We start from the raw sequence: 24,612 nt of genomic DNA on the forward strand, positions 1-24,612 counted from the left end.
ACAGACAGGTCTGTGTGTCGCATCTGAGGCTCTACAGTGTGTGTGTGTGTGTGTGTGTGTGTGCAACTCTGACACATGTTCACTCTCTCTCTCTCTCTCTCTCTCTCTCTCCGCCTCCGTACTTCATTACAGAAATGGCAGAGCTCAGGCATCCAGATGCACCCGTTGTCATCATCATCATCATCATCATCATCATCAGGACACACTCACACACACACACACACACACACAGTCACGATCTTCACTAACATCTGCAGTGACACAGTATCACTGGTATCACCAGGATTGTGCACCGTGACAGGTTTCCTCTGCACAGATTCGACTCTTCACATCTTAAAAAGATTATTCAGTGAATTAGCAAAGCCCCACACACACACACACACACACACACACACACACACACACATACATACATATTTGGCAGGCAAACTGGTTACCATAACAACCAAACAGTCAAAGCAGGGTCACTGAGAGTGAATCAGATGAAATGAAGCCTACATACGTGTGTGTGTGTGTTACTGCAGAGCAGAGGCTGTAACTCTGACACAGAAAATTCTGTGGCTCTGAAACATCTTCGTCTGTCTTCGAGTGTCCTCTCACTAGACACTGTATTTGGAGCCAGACCATTGTCCAATCAGAGTGCGAGTTGTGTTCACATTAAGGTGGGAAGGATGTACCTTGTTCCCTCTGATGTTTGTGATTCTCATAGACAGATAGAAATTCTTTTTAATTCCAAGTACACCAAGTTCACGCTCCCACTCCTAGTCGTACTTGGGAAGTTCAACTCAAGAGTTCAAACTCCCAAGACCAGGAGAAAGCAATATGCCTAATTGGCCATTTGCTAATCCTCCTTAAAGTGTGTCGACATTAATCTGGTTAAATTTGCGAATGCATCTCTTCATTTCAGCCTTCCATCCAGACTAAAAAGACAATTAAGTTAAGAAGACAAACTTATGTCGCCTCAAACTTTCTCTGATTGTTCATTTTTAATGTCAACATATCTGAATACACCTCAGAGCTGCTGTCATTAACCTGGATTTATGTTGATTTTGTTAGTCGCATGTGTGTGTGCAATATTTGGCACCTGATGTAAGAGAGCAGTAGTTGAGTTAACAATGTTACAGTATCATCAGCAGGAGATTGTTTACTGTTCTGTCATAAGCTGGCTAGTGTAGAGTGCAGAGCTACTTCTAATATTGTAGTACAGTATTATAAATAAAAAGATGAAATGTTGTTTTTTGTTACATTATCCTTCCATCTTCCAGCTGACTAAATGTGCCACACAAAAGGCATTTGCTACTCGACAAGTAAAAAATACAACATGAGGGATTTGCATTGAACATTTGTGGTTAATAATGGGAGTATTTCGGGTGGAGCATGAGGTCTCAGGTCTGACTGTTCTTGGGTCCCTTCCAGTTTGGGATTCCCTTTTTTTTTCTTTCATTATAATTTATTTGTCCACAATTGATTCAGATAGATGCTCCCAAATTTCGGACCCAATCAACAGAAACAGAAGACCTCTGGAGGACCTACATCTCCCAGCATGCCTTGAACAGCATCTAGTGGAAGTTCCTGGATGAATAGCGAGAAGATGGATGGTTGGATGGTGTGATTCTTGTGTTGCTGTGTGTACTGCTGCAGTACGGGCTGCCTCCTGCACATGTCGGGGCTTCACTGAGGAGTTTCAGTCAGGGAGGAAGACATCCAGAGGGAGACCTCTGTGTCTGATTGGCTGATGACCCTTAAAAGACCACCAATCAGACAGCATCCTCACTGTGTGACTGCGTGTGTTTCCCTCTCCGTCTCTGAACGCACCGTGTCAGCTTGCGCATATTTTTATGTTTGCAGCTCTGCATGCATGCATGAGCGTGTGTGTGTGTGTGTGTGTGTGTGCAGGATGCTAAAATCTGGAGCTGTGAAGGAGGGGGAGGGGCGAGGATAGAGATACTGAAGAAATACATGAAAATAGAAAGAAAGAGGGATATATAGACTAGAAGAAGAAGAAGAGAGGAGGACAGTGAGGAGTGGACAGATGTTGAGGAGAGAGTGATAGTGAAAGGCAGACTGAGGAGAGATCGACGGAGAGAGTGAGGAGGAGGAGGAGGAAGAGACGATCTGCTGTAGGAAGCAGCAGTGTCGTTGATTTTCACAGGATCCAAGGCAGCTATCCTCTGTTGCCGTGACGATGGGCTGCTGGCTCTCCGGACCATGGATGGGTGACCAAATGGTAAGCGACCAGAGACCTGCCTCAATGTTATAAATGATGCTATGTGTGTGTTTTATGACGTTGCATTTGAAGAAGATGGAAACGAGCTCTGTATGGCCTGTTATGGTTCGTGTGTGTGTGTGTGTGTGTGTGTGTGTGTGTGTGTGTGTGTGTGTGTGTGTCTCTGTGTGAAGATGCAGATGCAAAATGGCATCATATCATAATTTGTGCAGGTCTCTGCATATGTGTGGATAATTAACCTAATTTGCGTGTGTTTAAATCACAACAGTTTAAATGTCCTTTTATTTTTTTAATATGTAGAATTTGAATGTTGTGTGCGAGGATGTGCTTCATATTTGTCATCTCCCTCTACTGAAGGCTCACAGTCGTTCTGCTGCTGTCCTCTGTCTCCACACACAGGTGCCATTTTGTGCTTCTCAGCTCATGTTGTGTGTGCGTGTGTACATGTGTGCGTGTCTGGTTGAGTGTAGCGGAGAGTGACTCATGGTTGTGATGTGCTGGAGTTAACAATACTGTTCATGCGTCTAATTCGATGGTTGCTGAGCTGCATGTGTGTGTGTAGGCGTGCATGAGTGTGTGAGGCAGGATGTGGTTTATGTTGGCTTGTAAGTGTTAACCCTTTAGTGCCAACATGGACACTGTGTCCATGTTCATCATATTTGACTTCGAAAAATCCTAAGGACCGTTTGTCTGTGTGCAGGCAGAGCTGTGTTTTGTGACCCAGCTGCATAATGTCGACAAATTCAGAGTTTTTGGTCTATAGTGTGTTCACACTGTAAAAATACACTATAGATTAAGTGCAGTTAAATGGCAGCGTGGAAACTAATTGATTGTGGTTTTGACAGATGCTGTTTTCCCATAATGCATGGCTGGATTAAAGCCATGCATTCTGTCCATCAATTCCAGAAAGTTGTTGGCAGACACAGATGAATAAAAGAATAGTGCAGCAGAGGCTTAGATAAGCTGACATTTAGTCCCTAGTATGGGTCAAACTCTTACCTTTCCCATAATGCAATTGGATAGCATTTTGTCATTAAACCCTACCTGCCTGGTAAACAGTCACTCCTTTAACACTCCACACTTCTAGTTTCTAATGCAGGCTCTCTGTTATACATTTGTAATCTCCCAACTCAAGCTGACATAACCCTGATGACATCACTAAAACATCATCACGATTATTTCTTATTATTAGACTATTAGAGTTATTATTAGACTTGACAAAACTGATCCAGAGCCACAGAAGACATACTTCTCTGAGTCTCTTTAATCAGTCGGGTTCCTATTTGACTAAACACCTGTATTGGGTAAATGCACCTTGTGAACACAATATATGCTGATATGATCAGAGAGTAAGTTAGGCCAGTTGATCCTGGTCTTGGTAGCAGTACTTATTTGTCTTTTTCCAGAGAAAATCCTATTGCTTTGTCCTCAAGACCAAAAAAGAAAATCTATGACGCTGTGTTGTGATCCACACCTCCAAAGTACAAGAAAACGTCATGTTTACTTCTAATAGCAGACACATAAAAATAGAAAGTGATGTGATGAATCATTTTTGTTCCTCAAAGACGCTGGAAATCCAGATATTACCTTCCATGTAAGATTCAGTGAATTCAACTGATTAAAAAAATCTTATAAATTTAAATACTGTCATAGATTATTCCAGCTCATTGATTTATAACGTTACCAGAAATGGCGAGACATTGAGTGTACATGTCATATATTGACCAATCCTAGCCAACAGTCATGCTAATGATGCTTTAGGATGCGCATTCATAGTGTTGCTGCATAGACCAATGATAGAAAAATACTTATTGAACATTTTGTAAATTATTTGATATTAAATGATTGACATCAAATCAATCACTAAACTTGTCTTAAGAAATTAGATATTTTCTGTTTGAGGCATTTTTTCTAAAAACATTCTAATCAAATGCTTTGACATAACTGGGAGATAAAATAGAGCTCCAGTAATCAATATTTTTTATAGAAACATTGAATCTTTTCTGTTTAATGGTAAAGTGTCTCAGGTGGCTGTGAACACAGATAATTCTCACCGACTCTGCAGATGGACACAAATGCGACTCCAATGGGACGATCATGCTGCGCTGTGTTTGCTGGATGTGAGAACTGGCTGGTGTTTGCTAAAGTCACATTGCTCTAATACCTGTGTGTGACTGTCTCAGATGAATGGGCGGAGTCTAGCACACCTGAGCCAGCGGGATGCTCTGCGAATCCTGGCAGCCAGTCAACGTCCAATCACCATGCAGATCAAGGCTCAGAGGGGGTGTGGCGCTGAGGCAGAACGGGGAACATGGGAGCCCCTCCCCCTCAACCTGCAGCACCTCAACCTGCCCCTCCCAGTGATGGGGGCGGGACTTAATGCCTCCAGCCCCTCCTACCAGGAGAGGTAAACACACACATAGACAATATGATGAGATCTCTATAGCCTAGAAAAAGTCTGATTTTTGTATAGAGCTGTTAGCCACTGTTTAATACCGGCCAACAACTAGCATCATCAACATGCTGTAGTTCTTACACACCAATGAGTCTTAATGACAGGTGCAGAGAGAACCAGGAATCCAGACTTAAACTGGGTAACATTAATTCAGCCGACAACGACAAAGAAAGTAATGTTATATATTGTCTGCAAAAAAAAGAAAAATCCAACAGAGTGTGATTTTCTGGTTCTTTCTCAGTCAACGTAAACCCAAAACCAGGACCAGGAATCATCAGGTCGCTGTAACCCCATGGACCTGAACAACTTGTGTAAAGAAACCGATGTCTTAGAACTCGGGAAAGAAGTAAATGGACATAAAGCAATCGTGATCAATAGGAATGATGCACAAAATTACCTTATTCAAACAGTAATAAGATCACAGATAGGACGGATGCTGCTTCTGTGCTGAACCACGTCTGTACAAAGAGCAGCATTTTCAAAACGTTTTGTATTTCCACCAACACCATTATGTGACACTATTTTTACATTTAGGCACTACATTGAAAGTTCTGAATAAACTACATTTTCATGGATAAAACAATGCATGTTTAGTTTTGGTTGAAAGGACAAAACAGAAAGAAAAAGATGTAATTTTTGTCTGTGCACCTGCAGTTTAAAACTGCTGAGACATAAATGTCTATGTCTGTGAGGCTCCACAAAAATGTAAACACACAGACTGTATGCATTGACTGCACATGTGAAAATATGTCAACCTGTGTAGTATAGCAGAACCATGTCCCTGTAAGTTTTGGAGTAAATCTTGGTCTTTAGTTCTGCTTAGTAACAGGATTTTAACGAGCCCTGAGTTTTGAAAATGTCTGCATTCTTCTTGTTGTATGTTATAGACATTATTACGGCCATCTGTCTCTGCCACAAGATCACTGTGATGTCGGACGGTACAGCTACCTGTCCAGCTCCCCACGGGACACTGTGGACATCGGTCACCAGGTGACAAAACAATTTGTGTTATGAGATTTAACTCTGGCTTCAACGATCATTTGCAATTGCTCTGAACTTATCACCGTCCTTTACATGACTCTGTCATGTGGTTTGTTGGTTTATTCTGGGACCAACAGACTGGACACTAACAATTACCCACTCTGCATTAATCAAACAGGGCTGAAAAGGAGGGAGATTTTAAACACACTAATTACAAAGTAGAACGTCTGGCTGTATTTTTCTTTCCAAAAAAAATACCCAGACAGCTGTGACTGAACACTTGAAGTGTATAAAACCTGGTAAAATTTTCAGATTGTCACTTGAGTTGTTTCCATCAGTCATTACTAATCTATTTCTTTAGTGTCCATCTGTATGATCGGAAACAACACCTTTTATTTTTCTAAAAGATAGCTTAACACAGATTCCGTCTGTCTTTATGTACGGCCTTGTAGAGACGATATAAGGGTGTTTTCATAATGACAGTTTAGTCCAGATTTGACTAAGAATTCCTTAAATGAAAATTCAAATTGCATGGACCTATAAACATACAGACACTTTGTGCTGTTTTTCATTTTCTTTGTTTCACATCATGAATCCCTCAGGATCCAGAACTGACCGGTCGTCGACCAAAGGGACAGAACTGCCTGATGGGATGTTGCAATACCAACTTAGAAGACGCTAATGGCTGCCACAGTCAGGTATCCAAAACTGTGCTGTGTATCTTCTAGCTGGGGCTGCATATCATCATTTTCCAATACCTGTGTCAACAAGACACAGTTTCAGTACTGATACAGAAATTATGCTTTTTTCAATACCTTTCTCATTCTGTGTATGATGATGATGATGATGATGATGATGATGATGATGATGATGATGATGATGTATGACAGAAGCTCAGAGTGACGGCGGTTACAATTGATCCTTAAAAAAAAAATATTAGAAAAAACAAATTGATATCAATTATCAAAACAAATAGTTATTATGTCATTCAAATTATTCTCATTCAAGAAAAGAGTAGAGTTACCACTTCACATGTATTTCAGTGATTCTGCTGATGTTACTTTTGTGATTCAAGATTTTTAAAAAATGGCTAAATAAATTGCAGCCCTAAATTAACACAATAAATAAATTGCAGCATTAAATTAACACAATAAGTATTTCAACAAGGAAATATTTGATCAGAGAAATGTAAACAGACCAGGAACCTGACCAAGAATTCACCACTAAACTAAACTAACAAAAAATAAAAAACAACAAAAAAAAGTTAGTTATTGTGTTTTGATGTGTGTATCTGTGTAAATGACCCTGTTACTGAGGATACCTGCTGTTGCAGACTGATGATGAGGACTTCATGCTGGAGAAGCCACTGGGCTTCCTGCCTCTCCACCATGAGCTGGACAGCGGTCTGGGCTGGACCGACGGCTCTCTCCACCAGGGGGACCTCTCAGGGCTGGAGACCGAGGAGGGAGGCCTGGAGGACTGTCATTCACACGGGGCCCTTGCCCCGGGGGGTTGTGGGGGCTTCGGAGGTGGTGGCTCTCCGTCCTCTGAGTCCTTTATCTCCTCGGAGCTCAGTGACTCTGGCTTCTACAGTGTTAGCACCGGGGAGTTCAGGCACTTCCAGAGGCTGCTGGAGAAGCGGATGCGGTTGTACAATGCCAGGTTGCAACATCAGGGCGAACCCTGCGAGAGGCGGGAGCGACGTGACAGTTGCCCCAAGAGTCACCGTGAGCTGCTGGAGGCCATCCCAGAGGCGCTGACCATGCAGCCGCAGTGTCAACGCCTGCAGCTCGGGATGGAGGAGGACGCTGGGCCAGTCATGGACCTCCCACCCCGTGGACTCTTCAGGTAGCAGCTGACAGAATAACTGTCCCTGCAAAATGACAGACCAGGTGTAGCTAGCAGATAAAGTTTCATAGCAACACCGGCTGGTTTCACAAAGTTTGTAGAAAATATCACTCAATCAATGTTTTTCTAACAATGCTGAGGAATTAGAAGCAACATTATACTAACCTTTTGGAACATGTATAGATTGTTTTCTGTACACGCTTAATAATAATTTTATGTTCCCAAAGTAATGGCATTTCAATTTTTTATGTTTTTAATGTTTTCTACAAGGTGCAAGTCAATGTTGAGCCTTTTAAAATCAGTCTAAACTAATAATATGCCCATTTCAAAACCATTTTACATCAGCTGGCAGATGAATGCAGCATTCAATCTGCCAAACACTGACTGTAGAGAGGGCCATTTGCATTTTTACATTATCTGAAGGCCACCATAGATTCTCCTACATGCTTCGAAAGGGAGTGATGTGGTGAGGCTTAATCAGTTGGATGCAGTCTGCAACCTAACCACTAGATGCCACTAAATCCCACACACTGGTCTTTTAATTCAGATTATCTCTGGTGCAGGTCATCCATGGTTTAAAACTATTTTGAATCAGTTAATCAGTGGTTCACTGATAACCAAACTAGTCTAAACCAATTTAAAAACAGTTACCAGAAGTTTCATGTGCAATTTCTTGTGCAATAGATGAACTTAAATAACTGAAGTTAATTTATTGTGAAGTCTGTTTTTATGAAACCATACCCTGACTTCTGAATATCTATGTCCTCAAACATGTTACAATGCTGTTTGTTGACTTTCATGTTTGCATTTCCAGGGTTTCGTCAGTCCAGTTCCATAAAGCTGACCGACCCTGTTTGAACCGTCACAGCTCCAGCAGTGGAGCCCTCTTCAGTCCTTCTCACACCCATGCTGCAGTCTCACGAATGACTGCCCCGGTCCTCTCCACCTGCAGCACACCCTCCAGCCACAGGAGACCAATAGTGCCAATGCAACAGCACCACCAAGGCTCCAGCTCAGTAGGGATGCTGAGGAGAAGCCGAACGCTGCACCATCGGCCCCCTCCACAGGAGTACCGCCGCAGAGCCAGCCACCCAGCTTCCCCTTCCTACTGCGCAGCAACCCTGCACCACTGTGGAGGTGTCGCGCCACATAACGTCCTGCCGCCAGGTCTGCCAGAGGAGGGTGAGCTCGTGGCCAGTGTGATGTCTTCCCACCCAGCAGCCCTGACCCTCTCACCCCAGCAGCATCACACCGCTCTGGGGCATATGAGGCCTGCCAACACCCATGAGCGGTGCTACGACAACTCTAACAGTCAGATCGCTCACCATGACTGGTGGCACTCACAAGAAAGAACCTTGATTCCTGAGCCAATGCTGACAGAAATGGACAGAGAGATTGAGAGGGAACTGGAACAGAAAGAGCTGGAAAGGGAGAGAGAGGCACAGATTCAGGAGGAGATGGAGAGAGAGAGGCAGCAGGAGCTGGAAAGGAGCCGGGCCAGGGAGCTGCAGCACCTCCAGAGTCTGGGCCACTCTACTCAGTCTGGAGATGTCAACGACACCTGGCCGAAACCAGCCAGCCGACAGTCCCAGGGCAGTGGGGGAGGTAGAGGACTCTACAGCACACTGGAGGGCCACACAGGTGCTGGTGCTGCTGCTGGATGGGAAGCAAAGAAAGGACATATGAATGCGAATTCAAGTCCGAATCCCAGTTCTGGTCTACAGCCAAAACTTAATCCAATTTCCAAACCCAATACAACCTCACGGATCTCCAGGAACCAGCTCCTGAGAGACCGGGCGTCTCAGCTGGCAGATGAACGCAGCGGGATGAGCACTGATGAGGAGACCAACACTGACATGTTGATGGGTCGGTACTGGAGTCGAACAGAGAGGAGGGAACACTTCCTGTTGGCTCGTGAGCAGAGGCAGCAGCAGCTGCAGGCCAGAGGAGTGATTGTACGAGATGCTGTCAGCAGGGGAGGAGCCATCGCAGGAGGAGGAGGAGCCTCTTTTGGAGATGGAGGTGTGCTGGACAGCAGAGGAGTTGGAGCTTTTGCAGAGGGACGATGCAACACAGTCCTGGAGCTGAGTCACAAGAAGTTGAGTCGTCTGAGGAACAGGAAGCTGTTGGATGACTGGACAACAGTAGAGGAGCTGTTGACTCATGGAACCAGGTTGAACAACCAGGAGGACATGCTGTGTCCCAGCTCCCTGCTGACGGTCACCACTGTCTAACTGCATGGACACCACATCTAACTGTAACTCTGTGTGTGAGTGTGTGTGATGTTAAGATAAAAATACATTTTTGCAAATCCACTCATTCTGTCTTTTCAGAGTGAAAAGAAAGGATGGATATCAGTTGAATTTCTTGGATATGTTTAGACTAGCTTAGCAAAAAGATAGGAAGTAGGGGAAACTGCTCCCTCCATCACAAGAGAGAAAAAAAAATCTACCTTCCAACCCCAAAGCTGTCTGATTTAAACAAACTGCTTTGACCCTTCCCCAGCCACCAGGGGGTCCTAAACAAATTGAAATGCAACTTACCTTTGGTCTTTACATGGAGCTAGGCTAGCAGGTCCCCCTACTCGTAGTCGCTGTGCTAAGCTAAACTAAACATGTGCTGGACCCTGTTCCTCATAAACAGCTGAAGGAATCCTGGATGTTATCCAGCTAAATAATCCTGTTAATTCTCATCCATCTAACTTGGATTAGGTTATTTTATACAAATTATACGTTCAGCGTCATCATAGCCACAAGGGTCTGGGTGACGTAAATTTTTTCATCAAGTTAACTCAAGCCCAAATTGTACTTTATGCATCTGCAATGCTACAAGGGTTTGAAAGGGGTTTCACCTATAACACAGGGTTACTGTTTGCCATCTGCTGTTTGTGTCCTTCAATGTTGTAGGGACTTCAGCCATCAGCATACAAAGCACAGGGTCCCCTTCATCTCTCTACATGAAGGTCAAAGATGAAACTGATCCTCATCTTCTCATATGACTCTGGAAGACAGAGATCAGCAGGATTTACGTAAATGTCAGACTGTTCCTTTAATGAATGTCTGCGAGAGAGGGAACTTCACTGTCATCGCTGTACATCACCTCAACTGATAGCTTTATGTGTGGGTGTGTCACCACTGTACAGCACTCCCGACAAAATGTGTGTGTCAGTGCATGACGCTTGTAATGACAAACAACTGAACAAGGTCAGATGAGTGTGTTTGCATCATGTGTTTCATGCAACATCTTATGCGCCATTTATTTCACAGAATTTTAGACAAAATTACAAAAAAATTGGGTTTGGACACAAATCCTCAAACAGACAATGAGATTTTGGGGAGCAATACTGTTCTGCGTGATGTACCTGGCTGTGCACTAAAGATAGATCACACACAACTTCTTTTACATCAGGACCACAGAACACATCAACTGTAGCAATGCAGACAATGACAACTGAGATTTGATACCAAATCCTGAATGGTTTTTTATAGAAACTCTGTTTACAATTAAAATATCAATCGGTGGGAGCTTTTGTAACTCAATGATAAGAAACGATCGGACTCACTTGCTTGTGCAACACTAGTCATACTGTGATGATCGTGAATGGGGAACAATGTGCCACAGATGTTTGCAGTGGATTTCGATCACAGCTTTAATCTGTAAAATCAGCTGCTGTAGTGTTTTATGCTGCATTCACGTCTTATTTTTCAGGCTGCACTTAAATGCAGCTGAGTTACAAAACATGTTCACGCCAATCTGTAATTCTGAGTTGGAGGTTTCAGGAATTTCTGACATCCACATCTTACTTAGTGAAAAAATCTAAAGAAATGTAAAAAGATAAATCAATTTAATTTACCTGGAGCTACTACGACACTATATACTCTAACAATCTGTTACTATATAATAAATGATAAGGTTTATGATATTACTTTGACTAATATAACTTGCTATTTTAATAGTGTCATATTCATAATTCAATATTTTATTTTCGGCTCCAACCCATTCGATTAAGCAATGTGATCAGATTAGAGGAAATGGATGGCAGCAACTTGTTTGGAGCTAGCTAGCCAAAGGCATCGTGCTGCCACCCAGTTAAAATGCAGAACACCACCACAGCTGGGCAGCAGTTGCAGCTGCTGCAGCAGCACCCTGTCTGAAAGTGCCATAATGTGTGAATGACCCACAGTCATAACAACGGGAGGTTTTCTCCCATTCTTACTGTTCTGCTGTTCTGGCGTGAATGCAGCATGAACTCTTTGGCCCTTCATGGCTCATGGCTCCCCGTTCCTGCTGATGTCTTTACTGTTGGCAGGATGTTTACAGATCTACCTTCCCAGGTACAGCTTCTGCATGTTTACTGAAATCTGCAGCGATGTGTTGACTGAGAAAAGAGGATACACCTCAAATCAACTTTACATTAGGTTGTCCAGACTGCTGCAGCGTCTGTACAGTCAGGACAGACGGAGCTCCAGTCAGCGTTGTTGACATTCCACTACAAGCAGGTACAGTGTGAGGAAATCTGAAATCTACCGATTCCAGGTCTGCAGTTCGGGGAAATGTGCAATAATACCTCAAGCTATCTTTAATATGACAATGACAGTGTTGTGTGCGCTACCTGTCAGGTTTCCATCGAATGCAGTAATGAATTTTAAATCAAACACATGCACAAAAGTGTCGAGTCACAATAAGTGCAGAGTAATCCTAGAATCTAAAATAGCAAGAGGAAAGGTTATGTAGATATTTACATTATTCTCTACATTGTTTTCCATGAGAGGGACCTAAGAAAACAACTTTTTGCACATCATTTTTTATACCTTAAAGTTTTCCCTACCTTTCTGTACCAGGGACCGAGGCCAGTGGAACGACTGTAGATAGAACGACAGTGTGTGTTGATGTTTTCTTTATAAACTATCATAGTGATTTATGGAGGAGTAAAAAAAATCAGTTTATTGTCATTGTGTTGAAGATATTTCAATATTTTTCTTGTGATGGTTACAAAACCAATGTGAACAGTTTTCATGATCTTTAAAATATACTTCATTTACTTAAAAGCTGGCTTTAAAAAACTTTGATTTACCATTTTCAAAGAGTGGACACAAAATGTGAATATTATTGTCTCTTTACATGGCTAAATTGAATTTTACTGTTGTTTTGTGTCTTTATGACATGTACATATTGATTTTGTCAAAAGGTGCAGATGAGGTTGAATTTAGCAACAGGACACACTGATGCCATCAGACGCCTCCAATGGTTTATCATGTGATTCTGTAGGTTTATAGCTGTGTTATGGAGGCTGTATATACAGCGCAGAGATTAACATTGTAGTATTAGTATGTTTAACACTCACAATATTGTCAAAGTTCATAGAAAGTGGTTCAGTTTGTTCTGAATGTTACATGTGGCATCCATAAATTATGAGTACACTCAAAAAACTGCTGGGTTAAAAAATAACCCGACCTTAACCCCACCGCTGGGTTAATATGGGACAGAACACACACTGGGTTGATTTGACCCAACTGCTGGGTTTTACTATTTAACCCATTTGTTGGGTTGTTTATTTGACCCAACCTAGAGTGAAATTAACTATATTGCTGGGTTATTTTCTGTCTCATTATCTTGCCACTTTTACATTTAATAAATAATGTAATAATAATAATAATGATAACAATTATTATTATTATTATCATTATTATGATTATGTATAATTTCCCATAATCATACAAAGACATACTTTACAAAAAGAGGCCACAAAATGTTGATTTTACATGTTTGTATTGTCTTGCAAATTGCATTTAACAAGCAACTCATCCAGAACAGCTTCTTCAGTAAAAAAAAACAAAAACCTTGCTAACATGTTCATATGATGTTTTTATATAATACAGACATATGATTTGTGAAATAATCAGTCAACACCATGAATAAGTGTTTCCACCTTGAACTGCAGTGAACCAATGACACTCACAAAAACAGATTCGGACAGCCAGAGTTTCATACGTCACAAACCTAAGGAACCAATCCTGTGAACTTGTGAGGACGGGAGGGCGGGGCTAAATAAACCTGAAACCTTGTCAGTACAGAGAGAGAGAGTTAGCATTAGCACAACCACTAACACTGTGTCAGCCACTGCCAGTTACAAGCTAACAAACAACATAAACAAATAAAAGATGCTAACTACACTAACCGTTCTGATCCGTCTGCTAGTCTCTGGTTCTGGTCTCAGACTCCTCATCTGAGTCTGGGTCTGACTAAAGCTCAAACATGTGGCTGAGTCTCTGTAATGTTTTCTCCTCTAACCATCTTGATACTCTTTCACCAGTCACCGAAACCTTGTCAGTACAGAGAGCAAGAGTTGGCATTAGCATATCCATTCACACTGTGTCAGCCACTGCCAGTTACAAGCTAACAACATAAACCATTAACTACGCTAATCGTTCTGATACCTCTTCTAGTAGCTGATTTTGGTGAACATACACTCCTCAAAAACTCCTGAATCTGTGTCTGACTGAGGCTTAAACATGTGGCTGAGTTGACAGGTGCAACAGTAGCGCATAATCATGGAGAGCCATGTTTATGCGCTACTGTTAAACCTCTCAACCTAGTGCAAGCAGCGGTGGTGGGTGGGGGATAAGGCCTGATCCAGAGTTTTCAATGAGGAAGTAAGCCTACATGTGTTTACAGCCCCAGTTTTTTCACTTTTTATGTTGGAAAACCATGTTAAACTAAATATGAATCATAGCAGAGTATGTTTACATAGTTTTACACATGTCAAATAACCATTGTTATGAATTATAAATAAATGGCACACATCCATGCTTGTGCCCAAGAATAACAACCATAAGAATCACAAAACATTGCAACACGCTTCTAAGTTATGGGAACAAACTGTTCTCAAAAACCTAACGGGCGACGAGTCATGCCCATCAATGCTATAAACAGCATGGCGAAGGAACTCCCGGGTGGGGGGGGGCACTGTTTGGTGTAATTGATATCAAATATAAAGAATGCCTTGATGCAAACATCAACAGCTCCCAGCAAAGAGTCTGATTCCATGGCGTTGCCTGCAATGATGGTGAAGGCCTGGTATGTCGTTTCATCCCCAAGGCACAAAATGTGTAGCAATGGTTGATGGGGCTCTGCATACAGCAAATTCTCTACCAAGTTGGTCCCCATAGCTAGCTAGTTAATCAATGTCAATAAAATAATAATAAATATAAAGATAAAAAAAACCCCACTCTAACGCCTATGATCCCCTTTTATATATTTACAGAGTTTAAGGCCCAACTGTTACCACAAATTATTAAAAATATAGGTTAAGTATTCATATTAACGTACAAATCTGCCTGTCAGAGATGCATCCACAATGTTCCAGAAAGTGGAGAAGCGGGAAAATGAATGAACCATCTGCTGGGTCAAAATAACCCAACCAAGTGTTTAGCTGCAAAGAGCCCTTCACAAGCGTTTGACCCATCATGAACAACCCAACTGTTTGTTTACAGTACCCGAAACAACCCACAATTTTGACCGAGCATTATTAACCCAACAATGTGTTTACTTACAGAAACAACCCAGCACTTTTCTGAGTGTAATAACAGCTAAAATGACCATGTGCGTCGTGGAGCTTCTGGCCTCGTCGACCACTTCCCCCGCTGTCGGCTGAGCTGACTCTGGAGCGCACGCTCACACACTGACCACCTGAGGACACACAGCAAAATCTCCGTCAGTACGGTGTACACAGCAACACAACAATAAAACACTGTCCTCGACCGCTAGAGTGTTACTATAGCAACACTGTTGTGTTGTGTAGTGTTGCTGTGCATTGTTAAAAACACTACGACATTTCAGATCAGTCTTCTTGTTCTTTGTCTTCTCCAGAGTCAGATTCAGTTTCATCTCCGAGTGTCAAACACAGAGATGGGTCTAGGACGTGTTTAGCCCTGCTAAGCTCAAATACTGGAAGAAAGAAAAAAACAACAACAAACAAACAAAAACAACTCCAAAGCTGTACAATTTAAAAGTTTAATATTTTTATTGAATGGATAAAGACACTGAAATATAACAATGAGAAGCTGTGGTTTTATAGGATATGTTAATCTGAGCTGGCACAAAGACTGGCACCAGGGAGAAACTTTTTGTTTATTTCCATCAAAAACTGAATAATGCTAGCAGCACTGTGAGCTACACGCTAACTGCTTACAATGACATTAACATGGTGATGTTTACTATGGTCATCATCGTAGTTTAACGTGTTAGCATGCTAACGTACATGTAAATATACTGCTGAGACTGATGGGAATGTTATTAGTTTTGGAGTAACTGACCAATATAAAATTTTGAGCTTTTTCATTTGATAAAAAGGGTGTCTTTAAAATCATTACAGTTCAAGAGGGTGCCATGAATATTGGAACCAAATTTTATGGAAATCCATCCAATACAGTAGTTGTTGAGATATTTCAGTCTTGACCAGTGGTGGCAGACCAAATCACATGGCCATCTCTTGAGGCAAATGTAGAAAAAAAAAACACTTTTTACCAACTCCAAAGTAGCTAACGAGTTAGTCATGCAATGCACCATTATAAGATTTTTACTTGGAAGACATTTTGATATGTCATAGTAGGAAAAGCATAGGTATAAATAATAAAATTAGGATTGACTGAATTTCACATAGATAATTAGGGACCTGGCATTCTGGTTAACTGCCATACTGTCATGTCCTACTGGGACGCTTCAATAGAGCAGAGCCAATGTTAAATGCTGTTAGTAACGACTGTGCTTTCCCTTCTGTGTCAAAATTTCCTCTGTGAAAAAGGCAAATAGAAAGCAAAAAGTGAAAGCAGGACTCCAGGGTTTTAATCCACAAGACAGAAAACCTAATTAAAAATCCCTGTGATGAATCCCAGGATTACAAAAGCTGTATTAAAAGTTGCTAGGGAGCAGTTATCTTAATGTTCATCATTTTGATTGAAAACGTATGTTGACTTAATTGCTGTTTATTCTTTAACCTGACTTACATCAACCTGGGCGACTGCAAACATCTCATTCATTCTTGGCAACAATTTGGTGTTAATTTTTCTTCCCATGTTCCTATCTGTAATCCCACCCACACACACACACACACACAGATGAAACAGATATCCATCTTCTCATCTGACTCTGGAGAAGACGGGAGAGCATGAAGATTTATAGAAATGTCAGACTGTTTTAAAACACTTTAAAACACTGAGACTCAGAGAGAGGTGGAATCCAACCTCCACCTGGTTTGTTTCCACGTTTTCCCTCTCTCTCAGCTGTGACTCAAACAGTTTGAATAATGGATGACAAAGAGGGAATTTTTTCTCTCCACCCGCCCCCCATCACTCTCTTTGCTTACGTTACACAAGGACTCAGAGAGCTGAAAATAGCGCTGCTGTCCTCATGTGATGTGGAATTAAAAGCACACTGGAGCGGAGACGCTTGCTGCCGGGGAACTCAACACTTGTTTTACTCCATCTGACAATCCCTCCATCCAGTCTGCAACACCACCTCCATCTGTCTGTGCAAGGGTACTTTTCATGACAGCAAGCCTTTTGGAATATGATGACGTACATGTGATTGTAATAAAGAGATTTTAATTAGCTATGACGTTGTGGTTTTCACCGATTGTGATGTGTTGACAACAAATTCCTGAAATGTGGAAAATAATTCTGGTCAGACATGAGCAGTAAACTCTGAGTTGCTTTAGTCATTACCTAACAGATTACCATGAACAGTCCCTTCCTCCGTTACTGGCCAGGACCCACATGACTTCACTGTACATAATACATTAACATAAACATTAATGTATGGTGGGTCATTCCTTTTTTGACCATTACATAAATATATCATGGACCTATTTTTTGGTTGTTGCCAAGGTTTGGATAAAAGCTGCTGATATCAATTATCCACTTAAAGAAAATGGTTGGTCTCTTTCCTGTACATACAGTAAGTGATGACAATATCTGATCATGTTATAAAGATGCAATTCATTCATAAAAGTAACACTTTTCTTCCAAGAACAAAACTAGTAACGGCTTCACCGTTTCATGTCTCTGCCACTCAGACTAATTTTAGATTATATCCCTGTTTATACAGAATCATATAAAACATTAACCATTTGTGTGAAATTTTGTCATAATTTCTATGTGAAGTCTTGAGTTATGGCTAAAAAGTGTCTAATCAGGTCGTTCTTGAGTCTAAGTGAATGTTTCCGCCAAATTTGAAGAAATTCCCGCACGGCGTTACTGAGCTATCGCTTTCAAAACAATGTGACAGACAGACAACCCAACAACATAACGCCTGGCTGTCGCCGGTACGGACGCATGAATAAAAGAAAGCACAAATTACAAATGAATCCTCACATACAGTAACAGCATTGGGCCCAATGGAAACTATAACATTTTTACCTGGGAAACAGTCAGTGTCCAGTCTTTGCACTGCGCTCATTTTAACTTTCCATCTCGGTGTTGAAGAGTTTTTAAGAGCTTTTCAAGGCCATGGTGAACGCAATTTAAGAATATAATTGAAAAGAAAAGCAGTAAAATAATGATTCAATTACCGTCTTTGTCATCTTTGAATATATGTACTTTTTCAGCAGTAGCCACTGTCCACGACCTCCTCAGCAGACAGACACCGACGAGAGCAGCTGGTGAACATAGTGGAGCATTAAGAAGCTAAAGAGACAGATTTCCCTGAGGAGCTGGTGGAGACCAAACACAGAGCTGAAAGAGAGGGAACACTGGACTGACATCATCATGAGACATCAGGTGACACAAACACCACTCCAAATGCAACAAATGAAATATAATTATAAATTATGTCAATCAAAAGGTATAAATGAAGACAGAAGAAGTTGTCCTCCTGTCTTCTCTTCATCTCTTCAGGAGGGGAGTGGTGCTGGAGCGAGGGGAGGACAAACAGCACTGGATGAGGGGCCATGCTGTTCATCGCCTGGAGGAGGAGGAGGAGGAGGAGGAGGAGGAGGAGAAGGAGGAGGAGGAGGAGGAGGAGGAGGAGGAGGAGGAGGAGGAGGAGGAGGAGGAGGAGGAGAAGGAGGAGGAAGCAGACCCCTGCTGGAGGGCCCAGGCTGCTCCTCCGGGACATTGAACACAGACTGTTTTAGGATTTTCAGCTTTCATTAAAAGATAAATCACAGAACAGATTACAACACACCAACACAACTTTATGACAAACTCTTACCACTGAGTCCTCAATTCAATTCAAAGAGCTGGACGTTGGTCTGAGCCATCAACCTCGGGTCGGCCAGCACTGCCTCTCTAATGGCCACATGCTCCTTGAGTATTATTTTGCTTTTGACTATAATTAAACAAAATGTTCAATAAAAAAAACCAATACGTGTGGAAGACCGCGGATGTACCTGCAGCACAAGTAGCAGCTGTAAAAGAGATGGACCAAGAGCGCCTTAAGCACCTAGGCTGTGAGTTTGTCATGAACCCTCCATCTGCCAGCCGTATGGGTGGAGCCTGGGAAAGGCAAATCAGAACAATAAGAAGTGTGCTGACATCTATTCTGGATCAGTCATCCAGAAGGCTTGATGGGTCATCTTTGCGAACTTACCTTTACGAAGTCATGGTAATCATAAACAGCAGACCTTTAACAGCTCACTTACTCAATGATCCAGCTGGGCCACAGCCTCTTACACCTGGTCATATTCTGACAATGAAGTCTTCAGTACTCTTGCCACCACCAGGAGAGTTCGTCAAGGAAGACCTGTATCTTCACAAAAGATGGTCTAGATGGAAGAAAGAGTAGCTGTTAAACCTGCAACAGAGACAGAAATGGCAAAAGACGCGCAGAAATGCAAAGGTCGATGATATAGTGATTGTGCAAGACGACACTGCACCACGGAATGAGTGGAAACTGACCAAGGTCACTGAAGTATATCTGGGTAAGGATGGATGAAAAAGGAAAACGTCTCAGCAAACCAACTTATCTGGAGCGGCTTGTCCACAAGACGGTTCCCCTGCTTGGAGCCGAGTAGTGCAGCTGTCTGTCTACCTTTCTTTTCTTTTCTTTAAGGATGTTCTTATTTGAATCCTACACTTAAGTTCATTAGAGAAATCACAGGTGATTTGGTGGGAATGTAGCTGCCATCAGAGATAGTCATACAATTTAAGTTCATTTAATCATTTAAGTTCAAAATTAGAATAATTTCATGTTTGGATAAAAATATTTATTTCATTTATTAACATGATTATTAGTTAGAATACACGTAAAACATACATGAAAAGGAGCTGTGTAATATTTGATAGTGGAACAAATCTTCTTTGCGTTGTTGTGGGTTGGGTTTTTGGTTAGTGTCGCGCTGAGCAGGAGAACGGGTGAAAAAGGGTTTGGTTCTTCAGAGAGGATGGAAAAAGGTCTCTCACTGTATTAAGTGTATGAAGCTGAATGAAGACTCAAAAGGCTGGAGGTTCATTTTCTTACCCCCTTTAGTTCACGCAGTCAATGAGGAATGCAAGTCTATTTTATTTCTATATGTTTGTAATTATTGAGTTCACGTGATAACTGCATGTTACCTTACCGAAGCTTCGATGCTAATTATTCATTATTTAAGTGGCTTTCGTCTTCAAGTTAAATAATTATTTAAGATTTATTTTGTTTGTAAAATATGTTTCATAGTAAATGATTATTCTCTGTGAGAATTTATGTCTGTAAATTTATAATTTCGCATTTTGTATTCATCCAGTTCTCACGGCATGTTGACGGTATGGATGCAATAAATCTACAAGAACGCCTTGTGTTCGTGTTGTAACTGGAGGGAGTAACAGTGATCAGTTTTAACTTGTTTGCAAAACACCTCTGGCTTTTCCAGATGTTGCTCTCCAGACTTCAGACTTGACTTCAGTGATGAGGTCAAAGGTCAGGTTTGTTCTGGTGACTCTTCCATGTGGACCTTGATCGGCGTCCACCTGTGGTTAATTCAGGGAGACCTCACACCTGTCTATGTCAGGTCTCACAGATCAGGGTTGAAGCTCACCAGCAACATCTGTTGGTTAAAACGCTTCGTTGACCACCCAGCCTCGGGTCGATGGAGCACAGCTGGCGAGCGCTCTGTCCTCAGTAACGCCATTAGAACAAGAACAGCCACAGTCAGAATGGTCATCGGACATAAAGGGACAAAAGCCATAAAGGTTGAACTGTCCCTCTCTGTCTGTCTGCTGGACATTTCCCTAAAGGACTCAGACTGTGAGAAACAGGATTCTCTGGTCTGATGAAACCAAGACTGAACTGTTTGACCTGAGTTCTGAGCGTCATGTCTGGATGAGACCAGGTACCGCTCATCACCTGCCCATCACCGTCCCAACAGTGAAGCATGGTGGAGGCAGCATCATGCTGAGGGGGAGACTGACCTCAAAGGTGAACAGCTACAAGATTTTAATGCTGACGAAACACATTCTTCTGGTTTTTATTTAATCTTTTTTTTTTCTTTAACCAAATTTATTAAGTGACAAAATGTTGGTTTTCTTACAGAGTTTAAGGTTTGTGAGTCTTTGCTGCTCCTTTAATCAAATTGTACATGAAGAGAGAGACAGATACAGTCTGTGGTTTGTTGAGACAAATGCACAAATGAAGTGAACATTTCTTTCACTTGACAAAACTTTATTGACATTTGTAACTCTTATAACACACAGGTAATGGTTGCACTATTTTCACTCTAAATTCTGCAGTTTATCATTTAAGTCATTTCAATTAAAATCAGTAACATGCTTCAGTTTGGGTGGATTACTGAACAGGCCCAGGAGCCCTTTATTATTCCCACTGGTCACCCAGCTGCTGGGAGTCATTTCAGACTGGAAACCATTCAATTGTGGTTTGATTAAAGATTTAGTTTTTCATCATTTAAAGAGAAAATGGGCAGCTTCACACCTTAAATTCACTGACTTTTCCCTTTAAGACATAAACAACATTATAAATATGATCATCCTCTTTATCTCTAACTGCTCTGTTCCACTGTCACAGAGACCTTGAGTGGTGAGATCTTCAGTGGTGAGATCTTCAGTTCATCATCAGTGCTAATGTATGGAAACAGCTTCTCAGTGAAAGTGTGTGTGAAGGTGTGTATCTGTGTGTTAGTATCAGGATCAGAGAACGACAATCTTCCTCTGTTCCAGTCCAGATTCACTCTGATCCTCTGGAGCTTCTTCACTGACAGATCAGTGGGTGGAGCTGGTGGTGACCGTGCTGAGTATTTACCTGCATGGCAACCTATTCTCCAGAATCCAGACCATATGTTTCTCTTCCTCTGCACAGACTCTGCTAACACACCCAGTGACCAGTATGTATCGTCTCCAACTTCAACGTCCCAGCTGTGAGTCCCTGAGTTAAAACCCTCAGAGCTCAGGACAATGTGGTATTTATCATTCCTCTCTGGATTGTCAGGAAGCTGCTGTTTCTCTCCAAATCTCACACTGGTCAGATCCTCAGACAGGATGAGGTCTGGATGAGCAGTGTTTGGATCCAGAATCACAGGACTGTAGGAGACCATGTCCTTCATCTTGTTCCAGATGTTGAAGGTCAGGTTACCCAGATGTTTGGCCTGGTCTATCAGAGCTCCTGAGTCCAGCTGTGGATCATCCAGCAGGAGGCGCTGCTGGACTCTTTCCACTGTAACCTTGTAGTTGTGCAGGAATGAGACGTCTTCAGCTCTCAGCTCGTCCTCTGTGACTCTGACTGTGTGTGACAGAGCTGCTATCTCTCTGCTCAGAGCCTCCATCTTCTCCTTCATCATCTGACTCTTCTGCTCCTCTTCCTCCCTCAGAGCAGTGATCCTGGCCTCCTCTTCCTCCTCTAGAAACTGATGCAGCTTCTTAAACTGCTCCTTAATCTGCCTCTCTGTGTGTTGGGCCTGGACCTTAATGTGTTTTGCTGTTTGATCAAACTCCTCTTTAACTTGTTCACAACCCTTTAACTTCTTCTTTAAGGGCTCCAGAGTTTCCTGAAGTTCCTTCTTGTGTTGTGGAACAGCTTCATCGATGGGTCTGAATCTGTGGTTGGTGTGTTTTTCTGAATCTCTGCAGACGACACAAACTGGCTGCTGATGGTCCAGACAGAAGAGTTTGAGTCTCTCAGAGTGCAGACTGCAGAGAGACTCTGAAGATCTCTGATCTCTCTCCTGTTTGAAGGCCTCACACAGGTTCTTTAGAGCCAGGTTTAAAGGTGGTTGTTCTCTTGAAGATCTTCTCTTACAAACTGGACAGTCAAGTGTTGGTCTCTCTCTCCACCAGCTCTTCAGACAGTCTTTACAGAAGCTGTGGCTACATGACAGAACAACAGGATCTCTAAAGACGTCATGACAGACAGGACAGCAGAAATCCTCCTCTGATCTGGAAGCCATTTAGTCTGAGTGAAGCTGAAAACACAGCAGACAGGAAGTACAGTCAGTCCTCTACTAACTTCAGTGAGACGTACTTTCACTTTGAGTCGTGGTGTTTGTCAAACTCACCTTCAGTGTGGAGTTTCAGCAGGTTGAAGCAGCAGTGTTGTAGTTTCCCACGTCTCTCTCCTGTAGCTGGACTCACTCAGAGGAAGTTGTTGGTTTGGTCTGAAGGTGAATCTGATCGTCGGTTTTTCAGTCTGTGTCTCTTTAGTGAAGAAGAACAAACTGTTTCCTGGTTTGTCTCATGCGACTCAAGTGAGGGGTGGAGCTTCGTCAGACTTCCTCTGATAAATGTTGTTGCTCCAGCAGTTATACAGGGGTGTGTTTCATTCTAAACTATTGATTCCTTGCAGGAGTGTAGACTGATAGTGTCGCTTTGGTGATCTCAGTTTTAGAGACTGACCTCAAAGGTGAACAGCTACAAGATTTTCATGCTGACAAAACAGATTCTTCTGGTTTTTATTTAATCTGTTCTTTTTTTTCTTCTCACAAAATTTATTAAGTGACAAAATGTTGCTTTTCTCACAGAGCTTAAGGTTTGTGAGACTTTGCTGCCTCCTTTAATCAAACTGTACATAAAGAGAGAGACAGATACAGTCTGTATTGAGACAAATGAATTGTACATTTCTCTCACCTGAAAATACCTTATTACTAGGGCTGCCAAACGATTAAAATGTTTAATCTGATGAATCACAGGGTAGCTGTGGATTAATTACGTTTAATCATCATCAATGTATCAGGAGCAGAATCCCAGTCCAGTCCTCCCCAGTGATGGACCAGCACCTGCCTTTTCTTCTGCATCTGGCCTCATCAATCATCAACAACCACCTTACAGTAACACCTCGTAGTATTATTCCTGCACATAACAGATATTTTTAATACTATGATGTTTTGCACATCCTGCTCCGCAGTTTTGTCAGCACTTTTGTACCTGCCTTCATATTTTTTATAGGTAAATAAAAACACTGTTTGTATTACAAGCACTCATAATTTGTTTCACTGCTATCAACAATTTTAACTATGAACAATAAATGCACCTACTCTTTTATGCAGCAGTCTGCTGAGGCAGCAGCATGTCAGACACGAACACAAGGAGACTGGATAAGCTGGTCAAGAAGACTGGGTCTGTGCTTGGCAGGAGTCTGGACTCACTCAGGACTGTTGTGGAGAGATGCATGCAATGTAAGATGGAGGCAATCTTAGACAATATCAACCATCCTCTCCACAACCTTCTGGCAGGACAGAGAAGCAGCTACAGGTGCAGCAAACATCTCATTTCACTGCGCTGCAGGAAGTGGACTAATCTAATTATTATTGTTCATTTGTTATTAACTGTTTTTTTTATTCTTCTTCTTATTATTATCATCAACAACAATTAACCAATGGACACATGAATTTCACCTAGGGGATAAATAAAATATCTATCTATGAAGTTTAACAGTAGCAGCACGCACAGTATAGAAATCACAGAACACATTGAAGTTTTTCCCCTGAATTTGTAATTAATCACAAGACTTTCTATGTCGGCTGAAAAAATGATAGAATTGTTTAAATGTGGCCGTCCTTCAACAGTGACAATTCAGGATCTAGTGATGGATACTAGAGTTTGTGCTTTTCTAATTTGTCTTATGTACTTACCAATTTAAATAATGAAAACACTAATTCACCAAAGTGTCCCTTAAGATTCATCAT

At 41.8% G+C, this 24,612-nt stretch overlaps 2 protein-coding genes across 2 annotated transcripts; one reads left to right on the plus strand and one right to left on the minus strand.

Moving 5' to 3' along the window:
* The first annotated feature begins 1,656 nt into the window (after positions 1-1,656).
* On the plus strand, positions 1,657-17,126 carry LOC130186547 (uncharacterized). Its single transcript, XM_056403740.1, has 6 exons — positions 1,657-2,227; positions 4,411-4,634; positions 5,570-5,672; positions 6,266-6,361; positions 6,997-7,511; positions 8,326-17,126. The coding sequence occupies exons 1-6, from the start codon at positions 2,186-2,188 to the stop codon at positions 9,743-9,745; spliced, it is 2,400 nt and encodes a 799-aa protein (XP_056259715.1). The 5' UTR covers positions 1,657-2,185; the 3' UTR covers positions 9,746-17,126.
* Positions 17,127-21,039: 3,913 nt separating this feature from the next.
* LOC130186353 (nuclear factor 7, brain-like) lies at positions 21,040-24,476 on the minus strand. The gene is made up of 2 exons (XM_056403421.1): positions 22,987-24,476; positions 21,040-22,893 (listed from the first exon to the last, which is right to left on the minus strand). Exon 2 carries the CDS (start codon positions 22,876-22,878, stop codon positions 21,478-21,480), a length of 1,401 nt encoding a protein of 466 aa, XP_056259396.1. The 5' UTR covers positions 22,879-22,893; positions 22,987-24,476; the 3' UTR covers positions 21,040-21,477.
* Positions 24,477-24,612: the final 136 nt, after the last annotated feature.

This window comes from Seriola aureovittata, chromosome 2 (genome assembly GCF_021018895.1).
Source record: "Seriola aureovittata isolate HTS-2021-v1 ecotype China chromosome 2, ASM2101889v1, whole genome shotgun sequence".
In the NCBI taxonomy this organism is placed as follows: domain Eukaryota; kingdom Metazoa; phylum Chordata; class Actinopteri; order Carangiformes; family Carangidae; genus Seriola; species Seriola aureovittata.

Bases quoted from the DNA above. Each gene is read 5' to 3' on its own strand.
- LOC130186353 (XM_056403421.1), bottom strand. From the start codon at position 22,878: ATGGCTTCCAGATCAGAGGAGGATTTCTGCTGTCCTGTCTGTCATGAC.
- LOC130186547 (XM_056403740.1), top strand. From the start codon at position 2,186: ATGGGCTGCTGGCTCTCCGGACCATGGATGGGTGACCAAATG. The intron at 2,228-4,410 runs GTAAGCGACCAG...TGACTGTCTCAG, and splicing joins CATGGATGGGTGACCAAATG to ATGAATGGGCGGAGTCTAGC. The intron at 7,512-8,325 runs GTAGCAGCTGAC...TTGCATTTCCAG, and splicing joins CCACCCCGTGGACTCTTCAG to GGTTTCGTCAGTCCAGTTCC.